Genomic DNA, 18,032 nt, shown 5'->3' with positions numbered 1-18,032 from the left:
CAGGCTGGAGCGAAACATCTTGAACAGAGAGCCAGGCCCCCGAGCGGGAGGGGGGCGGGGGTGATTTCCAAGCACAAAGCCAGAGTGAAACCCACACCCCACACTGGTGACCCCCCCACTCCCCACCCGGCCCGTCCCAGAAGCAGGACAGGGAGGGCGGGGGAGGGGGGCCTGAGTCTCATGGAACTGCAAATGAAGGAGGCCGCCTCAGGTCCCCGAGGGCCAGCTCTGTCCACCCGCAGGGAGTGGGAGGGCAAGGCTGGGGGCCCTTGTCCCCCCCGCCCTTGGCCCCCAGGGAGGCCTGCTGACCCCAGAGCCACACACACTGCCCCTGCACAGCCCCCTGGGCTGGTGGACAGCCTGGATCTGGTGCTTTGGGACTAGGCAAGGCAGTGGGGCTGGGCTGGTTTTAATCCTGGGAGGCAAAGCCAGGGCCCCCTGCCCCATTAGCAGAGCTGAGGGCTCTGAGGCGGGAGGGGCGGGCGGGCCTCGCATAGCCATGGCGGGAGAGGGGCGGCAGCCATGAGGCTCCTGCTAGACAGCTAGGAGGGCCTGAATTCTTCTGGAATCTTCCCTCCACCCTCCAGGCTAACGCCATACCTCCCATAGGGCCCTATCTTCTGGGCCACACCAGGGTGGCTGGGGGGAGGAGCGGGGATGTCCCACTCCCCGCCTTGCCCCGCCTGTGGGCTTCCTGAGGTCTGCTGTGGGTGGGCCCTGGAATGCACTTGGATTCCAAGTTGGGCAATGTCATTGCAGCCTGCAGCCTGGGGGGTCACTGTGCTTGCAGAGGGGAGGGTGGAAGTGGGGGCCCAAGGCAGCACCGTGGGAACAGGCCTATCCTGGACAGGCTGTCTGGCCCAGGCTGGCCATGGGATCTCTGGTTCCATGTGTGGGGACCTGGAGAGGAGTGGTGGAGGGGGGGCATCAGGGGTCAGGAGCCCAGCCCATGGCCTGCCTGATCCCAACTGGACCTCCGTGGATCTTCTCTCTACCAGCCACATGTGGGCACAGTGTCTCCCAGAAGACGAGGTGGGATGGCCCCAAGTGGCAGGTGGCTTCCCAGAGGCCCCCGGACTATGGGTCCCAGCGACAGCTGATCCAGCAGCAATGGGTGCCAAGCACTAGATGAACAGCCTGTCTGTGTTTCCCTAGGGGTGCCAGGAGGCCAGGCTACCCCTTCCGCAGAGCTGGGAGTAGTAATGTGTGTGTGTGTCGAGGGGAGGGGTACGAGGGCAGGCCAAGCCCAGCTGAGCTGAGCTTGAACCGTTGACCCATCATTTTCCCACTGCCTCTGAGCCCCACCAAGCTCCACTGGGTCCCTGAGTGGTGGCTAGGGCAGGGCCACATGGAGAGGGTGGGAGATGGGGGGTGGGCAGCATGGGTGGGGCGTTCAGCCTTAGCCCAGCCCCTTATCCAGCTCCTTTGGAATAGAACAGCTGGGGAGAACAGTCACCCCTCCCTTGCCGTGAGTGGAGCGAGGGTTCCTGGGTGCCCAGCATCTGCCCCCCTCCTCAGGATTGGGGAGGCATACAGCAAATGCCAAGTCTGATGTGATGGAATGGGTTATGTGGAGGGGAAGGGAGCCCCGGTACCAGCTGACTGGCCGTGGGACAGCCAGGCAGGGAGGGGGTTAACTGCGTGCAACAGGCTGCTGTTGTCTGCAAGAAAAAAACTCCCCAGTCAGTTGTCTGGCTTCCTGCCAGGGCAAGAGCAGGGACTGCAAACTGGAAGTCCAGGCGTGGGGCCAGCTCCGCTGCACAGCCAGCACCCAAGCAGAAGGGCTGTGCCGGCCGCCCGCCTGCCCACAGTCCCCCTCTCTCTCTCTCCCGGCCTGGCTGCCCGCTGCTTGTCTGTAACCTGTCTGCTGGCACCCACCTGTGAGTCCCTCTTGTCCTTCCTTGTCTTGCTGCCCTGCGTGCCAGTCCATCCGCTGCCTGTCTTTGTGTATCTGTGCGATCACCTATCCCACCCCACTCATCTCCATCTGTCCACTGGCCCACCTGTCTTCTCCTCTTCCCCTTGGGCCACAGAGCCATGGCCTGTGGCCGCAGGGCCACCCTCAGCCTGGTCCTGCTGGGACTGGCCCTGACGCTGGCCATCGTCGTGCTGGCCGTGGTCCTTTCTCGCCGCCACACCCCCTGTGGCCCTAACGCCTTCTTCCGTGCTGCTGTGGCCGCTGACTCCAAGGTCTGCTCGGGCATTGGACGGTGAGTGAGAGGTAGGTGGAGGCGGGTGGCCCTCAGCGGCAGGTGCTCCATGCAGAGTCTGTGACCCATAGTGAGGGTGTCTGCATTGAGGGCGTTGGGGCGCAGGGGGGCACAGGCAGAGGTAGGGGTGCCACGACGTGGCTCCAGGGCCTTAGCACAGCACAGGTGTGCCTGGCGAAGTAACAGCAGTGTTGGCAGAAGTGATGTCTGTGCGTTCCTGGCTCCAGGGCTCTGCTTGCATGCTGGGTGGGCAATGGAGACACCCCCCCACCTCCCATTTCCAGAGGGTTGCTTATCTGACCCAGACTGGCATGGGAGCTTGACTGGTGCCAGCTGTTCATGCTAGCTGTGCCATTTCTCCAAAGCTGAGCTGTTCTCCAGGGGGAGCATGGCCAACAGGACTCAGGGGTTCCATACATGAGTGCTGGCTGGCCTGCTGGCTGTACCAGGCTACACTGGGCTGTGTCCCCTTCAGCCTGGCACCACCAACGCATCGTCACCTCTCAGACCTAGAAAAGCTGCCACTGCCACCTGCTTTGCACTTCAGGGTCAGGGTCCAACAAGCAGAGTGGACTGATGTGTGGCCAGGAGGGGTGATCAGGTGGAGAAGGTCTGTAGCTAGTGTGTATTCCTTGGCTGATTTTCCAGGAAGCCCAGCCCGCGTGGGAGGGAGGCCTTGCCGCTGCCCACTGCAAACCAGGGTCGGGGCAGGAAGCCCCTCCCAGCCTCTTGCCTCCCACCGCAGCCCTCAGCTCCTTCCTGCCAACCCCACTTGGCTTCCCAGAATATCAGTCATCCTGAGGATCCTAAGTGCTTTTGTAAACCCCGGAGGGGACAGTCCTGACATTAGGCTGTTGTGTGGCTTGGCCAGACGGGAAAATGCCACTCCCGTGCCCCATTGGTGGACCATCACTTTCTCTTTCTGGTTGTTCATTCATTCAGACGCTTCCCCTTCCAGCTGCCTCTCCAAGATGTGATTTATTTATTTGAAAAGCAGGGCAAAAGATTTGTCATCCACTCATTCACTTGCCCGCCTCCCAGATGCTTACACCAATAGCCAGGGCTGGGAACTCCACTGAGTCTCCTGTGTGAGCGGCCCCAAGCACTTGAGCTATTAGCTGCATTAGCAGGGAGCTGGTTGGGGTGGGGCTGGGAACTCCACTGGGTCTCCTGTGTGAGCGGCCCCAAGCACTTGAGCTATTAGCTGCATTAGCAGGGAGCTGGTTGGGGCGGAGGAACCAGGTCTGGAATGGCTCTAGCAGCAGCAGTAGCGACAGCAGTAGCATCACGTCTTGGGCCGCCACACCTGCCCATCATCATCTTTCTCCTGCTGTTTTCATTCCTCGTTTCTTCTCTCCAGACACCTAGCCATCTTGCCCTGCTACCGCATCCCCTACCCCCTCCTGCCATGGTCCACCGGGACTCCTTCAGAAGGGCCTATTGTCCCCTGCCTTGGAGGGCAGCAGCTCAGGACTCACCTGCTGCCCTAGTACCCTGGCCCTGCTCTCCCTTGGAGGAGTGAGGTGTGGCAAAGATGTAAGTGAGGCTGGGGGTGGGATGTGGGGCCACTCCAGACCACCAATATACATAGGGCTCCAAGAGTGGGGGTGAGGGGCCAGCTGCCCCGGATGTCTCAGTGGCTTGCTGTGTGTCCCTGAGTCTGTGCTGCTGGGGGAATGACCGTCAGCATGCTTGGGCTCTCTGCCCTGAGCTTGCTCCCTATCTTTCCTGCCCCCTCCTTCTGTGTTTTCTGTTTTTGTTTTAAGAAACCTGGGCCCGTGACCCTGTATTTCTTCCCTATTTGATTTCTCAGTAAAAAAAAAAAAAAAAAAAAAAAAAAAAAAAGCAGGGCCAAGCATCATGACTCAATTGGCTAATCGTCCTGTTGTAAGTGCTGGGATCCCATGTGGAAACTGGTTTGTGCCCCACTGCTCCACTTCCCTTCCAGCGCTCTGCCTGTGTCCTGGGAAAGCAGTCGAGGACGGCCCAAAGCCTTGGGACCCTGCACCCACATGGGAGACCTGGAAGAAGCTCCAGGATTCTGGTTTTGGATCAGCTCAGCTCCAGCTGTTGCGGCAATTTGGAGAGTGAACCAGTGAATGGAAGATCTTTCTGTCTTTGTAAATCTGACTTTCCAATAAAAATAAATAAATCTTAAAAAACATTTGAAAATCCCCCTCTCGAGGTCAATGTTGGGCACTGTGGGTAAAGCTACTGCCCAAGGTGTTGACATCCTATTTGACTACACATTCGAGTCCCAGCCGCTCCACTTCCCATCCAGCTCCCTGCTAATACCCCTGGGAAAAGTGGAGTCAGACTCAACTGCTTAAAATCCTGCATCCACATGGAGAAACCTGGATGGAGATTTTGGTTTGTGGCTTTGGGCTTGGCTAGCCCTGGTCATTGCAGCCATTCCGAGAGGAAACCAGCACTTTTAATAAATAAAAAGTCAGTTATTTTTGTTGGAAAGGCAGATCCGATTTACAGAAAGAAGGAGAGACAGACAGAAAAATCTTCCATCTGCTGGTTCACTCCTCAAATGACCACATGGCTGGAGCTGAGCTAGTCTGGGATCAGACAAGGACTTTAGCCACTAGGCCATAACGCCGGGCTTACAGCTCTCTTAAGAGAGATTTCAGGGTCTGGCATGGTAGGCTAGTAGCTAAAGTCCTCGCCTTGCACACGCTGGGATCTCATATGGGTGTCGGTTCTAATCCTGGCAGCCCTATTTCCCATCTGGGAAAGCAGTCGAGGACAGCCCAAAGCCTTGGGACCCTGCACCCATTTTGCAGAGACCTAGAAGAGGCTCCTGGCTCCTAGCTTCAGATTGGCTCAGCTCCAGCCATTGAGGCCACTTGGGGAACAGAAGATCTTCCTCTCTGTCTTTCCTCCTTTCTGTATATCTGATTTTTCAATAAAAATAAATAAATCTTAAAAAAAAGTGATAGCAGTGGGTTTTTTCAAAGATTACAACATCAATGTGCTTATCAAATTCCAACACTGATTAGGGCTTTGTGGAGGCCTTGGATCACTAACGCCATTTTTTGTCCTCATGACCTGTGCTATTATTTCTGGGTAAATAGAGGAGGCTGTTTCAGAATATTCAAGAAAAATGCAATTAAGACACAAAGTGTAGCTGGGCTGGCACCATGGCTTCAGAAGGCAAAGCCATCGCCTGTGGCCCCAGTATCTCGTATAGCTGCCAGTTGAAGTCCTGGCGGCTCTGTATTGTAGCCGGCTCCCTTGCTCCTGGATCTGGGAAAGCAGCAGGGGGCGGCCCAAGTGCTTCTGTTCCTGCCACCCATGTGGGAGACCCGGATAGAAAGTTCTGGGTTCCCGGCTTTAGCCTGACTCAGCTCCTCCCTACTGCATGCATTTTTGTGTGGGGGGCGGGGAGGGAAGTGAATTTGGTGAATGGTCGATCTTTTACTTGCGTCCCTTCTGCCTTTTGCACAAAGTGAACGTACATAAATAATTCAAAGAAGAAATTCGGCACCTTTGTGGCTTGGAATGGAGTTGTTTTCCGTCTGTGGGGCCTCTTTGCCACCCCAGAGCCCCTTGCCTTGGTGCTGGGGTCTGGGTGTGGCTCCAAGGCCGCCTGGCTGGAAAGGGGAGGTGACTTTTCAGATTCTGGGGAGTGGAGGGTGGGTAGTGGGAAATGAGGAAGGCTTCCAGGAATCTGAAATCATCCCCCAGGAACCCCAGGGAGCCCCCCCAAACAGCTGGTGGCTGTTATGTTTGAGTGGGCCACCCCTCCCACGTCTTTGGCTTCCTGTTTTGCCAAATGACCTCTTTGCTTAGCGTGAGCTTCCAGTAGGATGTGGGCGACCATTCACTGTGGTTCAGTGGGTTAAGACACTGGTTTGGGTTCCACCTGCACCACTTCTGCTCCAACTTCCTGCTAGTGGGCCAAAACCTTGGGGCTCTGCACACGTGTGGGAGACCTGGAAGAGACTCCTAGCTCCTGGCTTTGGAACAGCTCAGCTCCATTTGTAGCAGCCATGTGGGGAATGAATCAGTGATGGAAGATCTTTCTCTCTGTCTCTCCTTCTCTCCGTAAATCTGACCTGATTTTCCAACAAAAATAAATAAATCTTTAAAGAAAATTTGCTATTAAAAAATGATGCACAGGGCCCAGCATGATACTGTAGCAGTTAAAGTCCTCGCCTTGAACGCCCCAGGATCCCATATGGGCGCCGGTTCTAATCCCAGCAGCCCCACTTCCCATCCAGCTCCCTGCTTGTGGCCTGGGAAAGCAGTCGAGGACGGCCCAAAGCTTTGGGATCCTGCACCTGCGTGGGAGACCTGGAAAAAACTTCTGGCTCCTGGCTTCGGTTTGGCTCAGCTCCAGCCATTGTGGCCACTTGGGGAGTGAACCATCGGACGAAAGTTCTTCCTCTCTGTCCTTCTCCTCTCTGTATATTTGCCTTTCCAATAAAAAAAAAAAAAAAAATCTTTAAAAAAAAGTAAAGAAAGATACACAAATTTCAATTGTTTATACCAAAACTAAGCTTCCCCTCACCTGCCCCACTCAAACATTTATTTATTTGAAAGTCAGAGTTACAGAGAGAGAGAGGGAGAGACAGAGAGAGAGGGAGAGACAGAGAGAGGGGGAGAGACAGAGAGAGCCTCCACCTGCTGATTCACTCCCTCAAATTGCCAGTCAAAAGCCAGGAGCTGCTTCTGGTTCTCCTATGAGAGTGCAGGGGTCCAAAGACCTGAGCCATGGTCTGCTGTCCCAGGCCATAAGCAGGGAGCTGGATCAGAAGTAGAGTTGCTGGGATTGGGACCGGCACCTGTAAGGGATGCTGGTACTGCGGGGGGAGGCTTAGTTTGCTAAGCTACCGTGCAGTGCTGAAAGAACCCTCTTGAGCAGCTGCAGTTGATGGGGGAGGGGGAGGAGCGGGGCTGTGATCAGATTAGGGGGTATACAGAAGCGTAGGACCAAGCGTGGGGACCTCTAACCTGGGGACATGAGGGAGGCACACGAGGGACACATGGGTGGAGGGCGGGAGTAGGATGGGTGATGGCCTGAACTGAGTGCCGCCGAGCCACAGAGGGCAGGAAGAGTTGTGTGGGGTGAGGCCTTTGTCTGTAATAGGACTTGAATAGATCCCTGCTGTGCCAGTTTGTCACTTGGCTGTTTAGCAGTTTTGTCTGTTTCATGCCCAGCCAAGGTCACGTGTGTCCTGGGGCACAGGGAGGGGCATGGAGCTCAGGAGCCTTTCTGATAATAATAAATTGGGTTTGGGTTCAGGCAGAACTGACGGACTGGGTCATGGGCATCTGTGCCTAAGGTGGGCCCTGGGATCCAAGGTCCCGTGGGGTAGGCAACAGAGAATTCAGGTCCACTCCCTTGTGGGATGTGGTTCCCTGCCTTGTGCCCCTGGTCACTTGGGAAGGCTGGGGTCAGCTGTGTTCTCCGGGGAAGGTTGGGGGGGGCGGTCCCAGCTTGGGCTCCTACACTGCAGGGGAACCTCTAGGGAACCAAGGCAGTCAGCAAACTTGCTATGTCCACATGCCTGATTAAGGACAGGGTAAATGGCATGGACCTTGGCGAACTGTAGTGTGCTTTGACCCTGAGAGTGACTGAGCTGGATGGCAGCCTGCCCCAATCTGGTGACAACAGATGGGTCGCCAAGCTGTCACCTCTTCCCCCCCTCAGTGAGTATAAGCCAAGCAGGGAGGAAGGGAGTGATGGAGGGTGGGACGGGGGGTAGGGTGGAGGGGAGCCACCAGGTCTGTGAGTCAGGGCCTTGTCCTGTCCCCTAGAGCCATCCTAGAACAGCAAGGCTCACCTGTGGACGCCACCATCGCCGCTCTGGTCTGTACTGGCGTCATCAACCCCCAGAGCATGGGCCTGGGTGGAGGGGTCATCTTCACCATCTACAACGCAACAACAGGTTAGACCCACGCTGGGTGGGGGATGGGTTTGTGCACTGACCGCACCACCGGGGTGCCCATCCCGTACCCCTTCCTGGTTCTTCTCGGTCCCCCATCCTGCCCTTCAGTGCCTTGCTGTTGGATCCTGTCCTGAGTGTTAAGACAGGAGGGAAACTGAAGCCAATCTGGGCGGGAGGGGTGGTGCCCACTGACCCGCTCATCTGCCCCGATTCCAGGGAAAGTGGAGATTATCAATGCCCGCGAGTCTGTGCCGGCCAACAGTGACCCTGACCTGCTGACCCAATGTGATCGGGCCATGCCGCTGGGCAAAGGTGAGTCCTGGGAGGGGTCCTGGTTGCACCCTGCCAGAGCTGGGACTGAGCAGCAACCCGCAGGTGGACAGTCTGGCGTGGGATGGAGAGATATGGATGGAGAATAGGTGTGGGGCCCCTGACCTGTGGGGTGGGGCCCTAGGAGTGGGGAACAGGAGACAGCAGTGGGTGGAGGTGAACTGGAGATGATATGGAACTCTGGACTTTGCATGGAAGCCATGGAGTTTGCAAGGTGGGACATGGGTGGCCATGGTGGAGGCGGTGTCTTTGGGAGGTTTCTGTAGCCACCATGGCTTATGGGGAAGGGGTGATGCTGAGTGTGGCTGAGCAGCCAGCCATGAGGGCTGAGGGCAGGTGCGCGTGTGTGTGTGTGTGTGCAGGGTCCCAGTGGATAGGGGTCCCAGGGGAGCTCCGTGGCTATGCTGAGGCCCACCGCCGCCACGGCCGCCTGCCCTGGGCACAGCTATTCCAGCCTACCATCGAGCTGCTGAGGGGCGACTTCCACCTGCCCTCCATCCTCAGCCAGTTCCTAAACAGCAGTTTCCTGAGGCCCTCACTGACCACATCCTCCTTGCGGTGAGCACCGATTCTGCCCACGCTCCCCCTGCCCTACCCATCGTCCCCGGCTCAGCATTGTGGGGGTTCAGGTGGTGAGGGGAGAGCCCATCACCTATAAGATGGGACTTCCAAGGACATGCATGAGGGCTGTGCACCTGTTCCGTCTCACCAAGAAGATTCCTGTCATGCCCTCCTCCTGCTCCTTGGCCCACCCTAGTAGGGCTGTAGGGAGGCAGATCTGTCCTGCCCCTGGAGACCCTGTCCTCCCACCCCCAGATCGGGCAGGGATGCTCCTGGCATGCCCTGTGCACCCCCAAACCTGCCTTCCAGGACCTTGCTCCCAGCCTGAGGCTGTCTCCCACACCCTGCTTTCATCAGGCAGCTCTTCTTCAATGGGACGGAGCCTCTGCAGCCACAGGGCCCATTCCCCTGGCCGGCGCTGGCTGCCACCCTGGAGACGGTGGCTGCCGAGGGTGCTGAGGCTTTCTACAAGGGCAGGCTGGGCCGGATGTTGGTGGAGGACGTTGCCAAGGAAGGTAGCTAGGGCTGGCGGGGATCCCAGTGCCCTTTCCCTCCCACACTCTGTGCCAATGGAGAATCCTGGGAGTTGAGAGGTAGATCCTTGCTGATGCTGGTTGCCCACTGCTAGCCTAGGGACCCTGGAATCCAGGATCTCAGAGTCAAATTTCCCCAGTGGGAGTGGGAGCCAGCCAAGGGAGCCATTACCATGGCGGCAGCGGGCTCCTGAGGACTTGTTCAGCCACATTGTTTGTATCTGGCTAATGGGGGTGCTGAGCTTAAACACCAGTGACTGCAGCCCAGTCCACATGCTTGAGTGGCCAGGGTGATGCAGGGATTCCCCCACCATGTGACCTGGGTCACCCTCTCCCGGCCCCATCTCACCCCCAGGAGGCCGGCTGACTATGAAGGACTTGGGTGACTTCCATCCAGAGGTACTGGACGCCCTGGAGATGTCGCTGGGGGACTACACGTTGTACTCACCACCGCCGCCGGCAGGGGGCGCCATCTTGAGCTTCATCCTCAACGTGCTCAGAGGTGAGGACCTTGCCTGGGATGGAGTCCAGGGATTCTGGGAGCGCCAAGACCAGCCAAGGCCCAGCCCCCTTTCTTCCACAGATTGGGTTAACAAACACGTGCCTGGGAAGGCAGGGCCCATGGGTCTCAGAGCTGGCCGCTGACCACACCCACACTCACGCCCTCCTCCCAGCAAGTGACCTGGCCTCAGACTACAGCTAGTGAGCTCTCCATCATGGCCCATGGCATAGCCCGGTGCCCAGGCAGCCTGGGACTGTCCACAGCTGGCTGTGTTCATGTCACTGGGCTATTGTCACAACTGTCACAAACTTGGTGGCTTGAAACCACAGGAACTCACTCTGTCACACTTCTACCGGCTTGAAACCCAATATCTAGGTGTTCTCAGGGTCTTATTCCCCTATAAGGGTCTAGGGGAGGGGCTGGCACTGTGGCAAGGCAAGTCACGCCACTGTCTGCAATATTGGCCTCCCATACGGGTGCCAGTTCAAGTCCCAGCTGCTCAGCTTTCGATCTGGCTGCCAGCTAACTTGCCTGGGAAAGCAGCAGAGAACAGACCCAGTGCTTGGGTCCCTGCTTGCATGTGGGAGACGTAAATGAAATTCCTGGCTCCCAGCTTCAGACTGGCCCAGCTCTGGTCATTGTGGCCATTTGGAGATGAACCAGCGCATGGAAGGTTTCTCTCTCTCTCTCTACTCTGCTTTTTAAATTAGTAAAATAAATCTTAAAATACAAAGTAAAAGTAGCACTTAAGGGCTTCTCTTGTTCCGTTGTTCAGAATGTCTTCATTGTTCAGTTCAGTCAGAGCTGCTAGTTATTGGTTTATTGGAGAAGCGCAAACACACACACACACACGCTCTCATCCACTGGTTGACTGTTCGGATGCTCTCAATGTCTAAGGCAAAAGCCAAGGCCAAGATCGGGAGCTGGGCACTCAATCCAGGTCTCCCATCTGGATGGCAGACACCCAACTCCTTTGAGTCATCCGTTGCTGCCTCCCCAGATCTCCTAAGCAGGAAGCTGGAGTCAGGAGCCAGTCACATCTGAGTTACTAGGCCAAAGGTTCACCCAGAGTAAGGCTCACTTGAAGAACTCACTGACCCCTGGATTGTGTAACATAAATAGCTACTAAGTAACTAGCAGGTGGATGATGGGTGTAGCGTGGATATTGTGGACAGACATTTATATCCAATGGCGTGGAGGCATAAGATTTTAACACTCAGAATAACATGCAATTTATTTTGTTGAAATAAACAGTTTTTGGAGTCTTACGTATTCATCCAAAAGTGAGAGTTACAGAGCAGAGCGGGAGAAACAGAGAAAGAACGATTTTCCAATCACTTCACTGGTTCATTCACCCCAAATGGCTGCAACTCCCTGGTGCTCCATCCGGGTCTCCCATGTGGACGGCAGGGGCCCAAGCACTTGGGCCATCTTCTGCTGCTTTTCCAGGTGCATTAGCAGGAAGCTGAATGGGAAGTGGAACAGCCGAGACATGAACCAGTGCCCACGTGGGATGCTGGTGCAGCAGGTAGCAGCAGATTCAGGCACTAAGCCACCACAACAGCCTTCACTCTGCCCTTCAAGCATATAAATACCGTGGTCACTTTTAGGCCCTACTTCAAAGTCTGGAATCACTAGTCCCTGTCAAAATCCTTGGTTGTGCTGCTTACATGGGAAGCTTCCATCTGGGGGTTAGGACACAGGTGTATCTCCTAGGAGCTTTCCCCAACATTTACTCCATGACACCACCTGCCCCCCATGTATGCCCTGTCCACACGCCCCCCTTCCCACCCAGGGTTCAACTTCTCAGCGGACTCGGTGGCCAGCCCTGAAGGAAGCGTGGACATGTACCACCACCTTGTGGAGACATTCAAGTTTGCCTGGGGCCAGAAGTGGCGGCTGTGGGACCCCCGCAGCCACTGGGACATGCAGGTGAGCTTGCTGGGGTGGGAGAGGCTCTCCCCAAGCTCGGTACTCATCCTGGAGTTGGGATTGGCAGAACGGGGGTTTGGTTCTGTATCTGACGGTGACTCCGGGGTGGGGTCCAGATGTGGAGCAAGTGTAGGGGTAATTGATACCTTCCCTCCAGGCACTTGAAGGGTGGGCAGGACTGGAGGGTGGTTCCCCTGTGACCACCAGGTGAAAAACAGACAAGGCAGGTTCCCCCAGGGTGGTGGTGCGGGGTGGAGGGAGTGGTGGGCTGAGACCATCCCGCCCTCTGCCCTGTAGGTCACACACAGGGTCCCTTACTGAACCCTACACCTTCTGCCTATCCTGCCCTCTCCCAGAACGTCTCCCTTCCCCTGCTCGGGGAGGAGCTGGCCAGGCACACTCGCCAGCAGATCGATGGCAGTGGCGACCACAGGCTCAGCCACTACAGCCTGGAGAGGACCTGGGACCACCGGATGGGCACTTCCCACGTGTCGGTGCTTGGGGAGGACGGCAGTGCGGTGTCAGCCACCAGCACCATCAACACGCCGTGCGTGCGTGGGCACAGGGGGGTGGGGTCTCCTACCACCCCTTCCTTGCCTGCTCCGCTTCCCAGTGGCTTCCACCCCTGCTTGCCCCTGGGGACAGCACCTTCCTTTTTCCTTTGCCTGGGGATACCACCTCCCCCATCTGGGGTGGAGCATGCCGGGGGCAGAGGGAGGGGGCTGCCCTCTCCAGAAAGGTATGCATAGCGGGGTACAGGCAGGTCTCTAGGGGGGGACCTCCTCTTGAGTAGGGGACCCAAGGTTAGAGTTAGGGTTAGTGGAGGCAGTGCCCCTCCCCCCACCCTCAGCACAGGTGCTGCCCCGTACACGGCTTCCCTCCCCCCCCCCCCGCCCACTGCAGCTTTGGGGCTATGGTGTACTCCCCACGGACGGGGATTCTTCTCAACAACGAGCTCCTAGATTTATGCTGGAGACGTCCGCCAGGCTCCAGCATCACCCCAGCTCCTGGTAAGAACAGCGCTCCCCCTCAACCCAAGGTCCCCTGGGGACCCCGGGGATGAGGCAGGGTTAGGGGACAGGGAACTGAGAGGAGGGAGCCAGGGTTGGGCGTGGACTGCGGAGCTGTGCCTTGTGTGGGTCACCTGCCTGCCCAGCCACGGATGGGGATGGTCCTGGAGGGTGCGGAGCCGTGCCTGACACCACCTATCCTCTGGCTCCAGTTCCAGGTGAGCGTCCCCCATCATCCATGGTCCCTTCCATCTTGATCAGCGCAGCCCGAGGATCCAAGCTGGTAATTGGCGGGGCTGGGGGAGAGCTCATCATCTCTGCCGTGGTCCAGGTGAGTCGGGGAGGGAGGGGTTGGTGACAGCAGAGGCAGGCGGGGTGGGGTGAGGGTGGGACCTTGTGCCTGCCTGCCCTGCTCCAGTGGCTCTGGCTGGCATGGGGGTGAAGCGCTATGCCCTTCCCTGCCTCCTTCCCTTCCCTGCCTCTCCTATCCTTCCCCACCAGGCCGTCATGAATAAGCTGTGGCTGGGCTTGGACTTGTCAGAGGCCATCGCAGCTCCAATCCTGCATGTGGGCAGCCAGGGCCGTGTGGAGTTCGAGCCCAGCTTCAGCCAGGTGAGGCCGTGGTCTGCGTGCCCCTGGGCGGGGGCCGGAGCGGGAGGTAGCCCCCTGCCCAAGGCCGCGGGGCTGCTTCAAAGCCCCTGAAAAAACTCCGATTCCCCGTGAGGCCAGGCCTGTTCCATCTGTGGGGTGCCAAGGGGCTCACTGCACCCCAGACAGCAGGGGTGAGCTTGGTGGATGCCAAACTTGGGGCCTTGGCATCTTGGCTTAGGATCCATTTAGAAGGCTGGCAGCTTTTCTAGGCTGCAGACTTTATGCCTGTGGTCAGGGCAACTAGCTGGACCCCTAGGCTAGAGCGCTGAGGGTGACAGAGCTGCCAGCATCCCATATAGGCACTAGTTCGAGACCCTGCTGCTCCATTTCTGACCCAGCCCCCCTGCTCATGCACTCACAAAGCAGTCAGTGGCCTGAGTGCCTGGACTCCTGCCACCCATGTTGAAGACCTGGAGCAAGCTCCTGGCTTCTGGCTGCCAACTGGCCCAAGTTATGGCCATGGTGGTCATTTGGAGGAGATGGAAGCTCTCACTTTCTCTCCTTTGGAACTCCGACTTACAAAATAAATCTTCAAAAAAGATGGCCCCCAAGCTCACTTTTACCATGGTGTCAAAGAAATATGCAACTGATGGAAACTGTGCTGTAAAAATATATATGCACATTATATATATGTATGTATGTATATTCTTTAAAAAAATGTTAGAGTGAGAGAGAGTTATTTATCTGTTGGTTGACTAGCAAATGCTAAGAGCAGTGAACTTGACCCAGGTCTCCCACGTGGTCCTGGAGCTGTCCCCCCTGCCTCCTGGGGTGAGGAGGGGAGTTGGGCTGTGATCTCAGAGACCCTCATAGGAAAGGCAAGCGTTCTGCAAGGCTCGAGGCCCACCCTGGCCCTGCTTGGAAGTGTGCCACGTCATCATTGTTAGCCAACGCCCACACAGCCATCCTGGTTTTTGCTTTCAATACATGAAATATTTAATCACTTAGGATGCAGCAGGCACTCCTCATGGGAGTGCTCGGGAGTTCATTGGAAGAAGGCGAGGCTGTGGGTGTGGTGCATTCAAATGCAGTTTTTAAAAAGGTGGTTTTTTTTTTTGTTTGTTTGTTTTTTTTTTTTTAAAGATTTATTCATTTTATTACAGCCAGATATACACAGAGGAGGAGAGACAGAGAGGAAGATCTTCCGTCCGATGATTCACTCCCCAAGTGAGCCGCAACGGGCCGATGCGCGCCGATCCGATGCCGGGAACCTGGAACCTCTTCCGGGTCTCCCACGCGGGTGCAGTGTCCCAAAGCACTGGGCCGTCCTCAACTGCTTTCCCAGGCCACAAGCAGGGAGCTGGATGGGAAGTGGAGCTGCCGGGACTAGAACCGGCGCCCATATGGGATCCCGGGGCTTTCAAGGCGAGGACTTTAGCCGCTAGACCACGCCGCCGGGCCCGGTGGTTTTTTTTTTTAATTTAGCTATTTATTTGTGCATTCCAGCTGCAGAGTGACAGTGATAAAGGGGAGAGCTTTTGTCTTCCCAGATGGCCCACAAGACCCTAGGGCAAAGCAGTGAGCCCATAACTCGCAATCTGGAACTCTGGTCAATGATGCACATTCTAGAATTTTCTATGCGGAAAGCCCTCCGTCCTGAGGGGGAGACCTGAGGTCTCCAAGAAAGGATCCCCCCTCTCTCCACCTCTCAGCTGCAGGGAGGGTGGGTCTGTGATGAGTGTGGCTACATACGCTCCCAGGGCCACTCCACACCCTCCACACATACCTCGGTCCCAAGAAGTCACAGCTCCAGCCACCTCAACTGGCAGGCTGTGTGTTATCACCTACAATGACTTAGGACAGGAGCCCTTAGTTCTCAGCACTGTGGCTGAGATGCTTCTAGAAGCTTTTGTGCCAACATGGTACCTAGCCAGAGAAACGTGGCTCCCTGCCTTCCAGGATGGAGCCTCTTAGAAGCCAGCACTGCGGAGCCAAGGACCTGCTTTTTGGGACACCTCCTCCCCCACCGACTGAGTTCAGGAGCTTGGCGCCCCCTGACATGGAGTGGGGATCCGGAGGTTTTCAGCCTGAATTTTCTCTGGAGGGTCTGACTCCATTGAACATTCCAGAGAGGGTGAGGTGGAGGGAAGTCGCTGCAGGTGTGAATGAGGCTGATTGCAACAGCTGTTTTGGAATAAGAAGCTTTGGCCAATCTGAGTGATAATGAGGGTGATGTCAGTGTAAGACAGGACACGGCGTGCTGTTCTCTTTCTCTTTCTTTCTTTTTCTTTTTTCAAGATTTATTTATTTTTTATTGGAAAGGCAGATATACAGAGAGGAGAGACAGAGAGGAAGATCTTCTGTCCAATGATTCACTCCCCAAGTGGCCGCAATGGCTGGAGCTGAGCCAATCCGAAGCCAGGAGCCAGAAGCTTTCCCGGGTCTCCCACACGCAGGTGCAGGATCCCAAAGCTTTGGGCCGTCCTCGACTGCTTTCCCAGGCCACAAGCAGGGAGCTGGATGGGAAGTGGGGCTGCCGGGATTAGAACCGGTGCCCATATGGGATCCCGGCACATTCAAGGCGAGGACTTTAGCCGCTAGGCCACGCCGCCGGGCCCTGTTCTCTTTCATTCTTTGTTGAAATTCACTTATTTTAGTTGGAAGGCTGAGTCAGAGGGAGAGACAGACAGACATATTTTTCATCTGCTCGTTCAATTCCCAGATGGGCACAGGGGGTAGGGCTCAGCCAGGCCAAAGCCAGGAGCCTGGAACTTTATTCGGGTCTCCCATGCAGGTACAGGGTCACAAGCACTTGGGCCGTTTCATAGTGCTTTGCAGGTGCGTGAACAGGGAGCTGGATAGTAAGAGGACAAGCCTCACTCCCCTCCTCTCCACGTTGGTCCGCGATAGCCTTCTGGCAGAAGGTGACAGCCATATTAGCCTCCACCCGCACCCATGACCTTCAGACCAGCTCTGCTTGACACAAGTCACTCCATTTTGATTCCAACCCGCGTCCACATTCCTTCCGCAAGTTGGGAGGGCCCTGGAGCTTAGCCTTCTAGAAACTTTCACAATCCAGAGCCCCTTCCTCTGAACCCCTCCTTGCCTCCCGCTCACTTACAGGAGGTGCAGAAGGGGCTGCGGGAGCGTGGCCACAGCCAGAGCCAGAGGCCCTTTTTCCTGAACGTGGTCCAGGCTGTGGCACAGGAGGGGACCTGCGTGTACGCCGTGTCGGACTCCAGGAAGGGTGGGGAGGCTGCAGGCTACTGAGGAGACGCCCTTCTGCACTGCCTGGTCTGGAGCTGGGATCTGACTCCATCCTGAACATGGCCATGGACTGCATGCAAACTGGGAGACCAGAACCAGCCTGGCAGGCAGATGGAGAGCCTTGGGATGGGGTGTGCACTGGGGGGGGCTCCTGCCCAGCCCCTCCCTCCCCTATGGCCCTGCCCTGGCCCCCTTACCTCTTGGCCACTCTCTCTAGCTGTATATTTTGCAGTCCCTGATTAAAGAGGAGGCTGGACTCCAGTCTGCAGTGACTGACAGATGGCAGCGAGTGATGGGAAGGGAGGAGGGGATTGGATAGGACCCATTGGTGTGCGTACCAACACACTGCAGGATACACAGCAAACCAAGGCTTGGGGACATCGGGGCTTCAGCCAGATCACTCCAGGCTGGCAGTCAGCTCAAACTCCTCCTCTGTCTAGGAGCAGAGAAGGCAGGGGTGTGGCCTGTCTACTGGATTCTTTCCACCACCCCTCCGGGTATCCAACGCAGGTGCAAGGCACAAGCAGGGAGCTGGATGGGAAGTGGAGCAGCCGGGATTAGAACCGGCGCCTGTATGGGATCCTGGCGTGTTTAAGGCAAGGACTTTAACCACAACGCTGTCATGCTGGGTCCCTATCATATCTTCTGAAGACTAATTTACTTCCCTAAGTGCTGCCTTGGCACTGGGCAGTTGAGTGAGCCAGTCTTTTCAGCGGATGGCACTGCTGTGCCCAACGCCATAGCTGGGGGAAGGTGGATATCGACTCTCAGACAGTCCCTTAGTGCCCCCCGGGGGTGGGTGACCCCTCAGGACAGGCTGAGGGCCTGAGAGCTGGCACTGTCCTCTTGACTGGGGTAAGAGGAGCTGCTTCGAGTCCCCTGACACCCAAGGGTGCTCTGTGTGGGAGCACAGATGGGAGACTTGTGCAGGAGCAAGCTCCCTGAACCCCAAAACCTGTGGATGTGGTCTGGGAGCCAAGGGCCAGGCGCCCACCTAGGGAAGCCTGGGTCTGCCCCCTTGCAGCCTGCTCTCTGTACCCACCACTGCGAAGAAGCTCCAGGCTCCTGGCTTCACACTGACCCAGCATAGATGCGGCCGCCCTCTGGGGAGTGAACCAGCAGAATGGAAGATCTCTCTGTCTCCCCTCCTTTCTCTGTAAGTCTACCCTTCCAATAAATAAATAAAATATTAT

The 18,032-nt window shown here is 56.7% G+C and overlaps 1 protein-coding gene across 1 annotated transcript; it reads left to right on the top strand.

Moving 5' to 3' along the window:
* The first annotated feature begins 1,730 nt into the window (after positions 1 to 1,730).
* Positions 1,731 to 16,886, top strand: GGT5 (gamma-glutamyltransferase 5). The gene is made up of 12 exons (XM_036496377.2): positions 1,731 to 2,210; positions 7,983 to 8,113; positions 8,330 to 8,425; positions 8,806 to 9,001; positions 9,362 to 9,519; positions 9,893 to 10,039; positions 11,835 to 11,971; positions 12,328 to 12,518; positions 12,875 to 12,981; positions 13,194 to 13,312; positions 13,483 to 13,593; positions 16,696 to 16,886. Exons 1-12 carry the CDS (start codon positions 2,038 to 2,040, stop codon positions 16,840 to 16,842), a joined length of 1,713 nt encoding a protein of 570 aa, XP_036352270.2. The 5' UTR covers positions 1,731 to 2,037; the 3' UTR covers positions 16,843 to 16,886.
* The last annotated feature ends 1,146 nt before the right edge of the window (positions 16,887 to 18,032 follow it).

This window comes from Ochotona princeps, chromosome 29 (genome assembly GCF_030435755.1).
Source record: "Ochotona princeps isolate mOchPri1 chromosome 29, mOchPri1.hap1, whole genome shotgun sequence".
Lineage (NCBI taxonomy): Eukaryota > Metazoa > Chordata > Mammalia > Lagomorpha > Ochotonidae > Ochotona > Ochotona princeps.
This window is presented reverse-complemented; position numbering and strand designations above follow the sequence as displayed.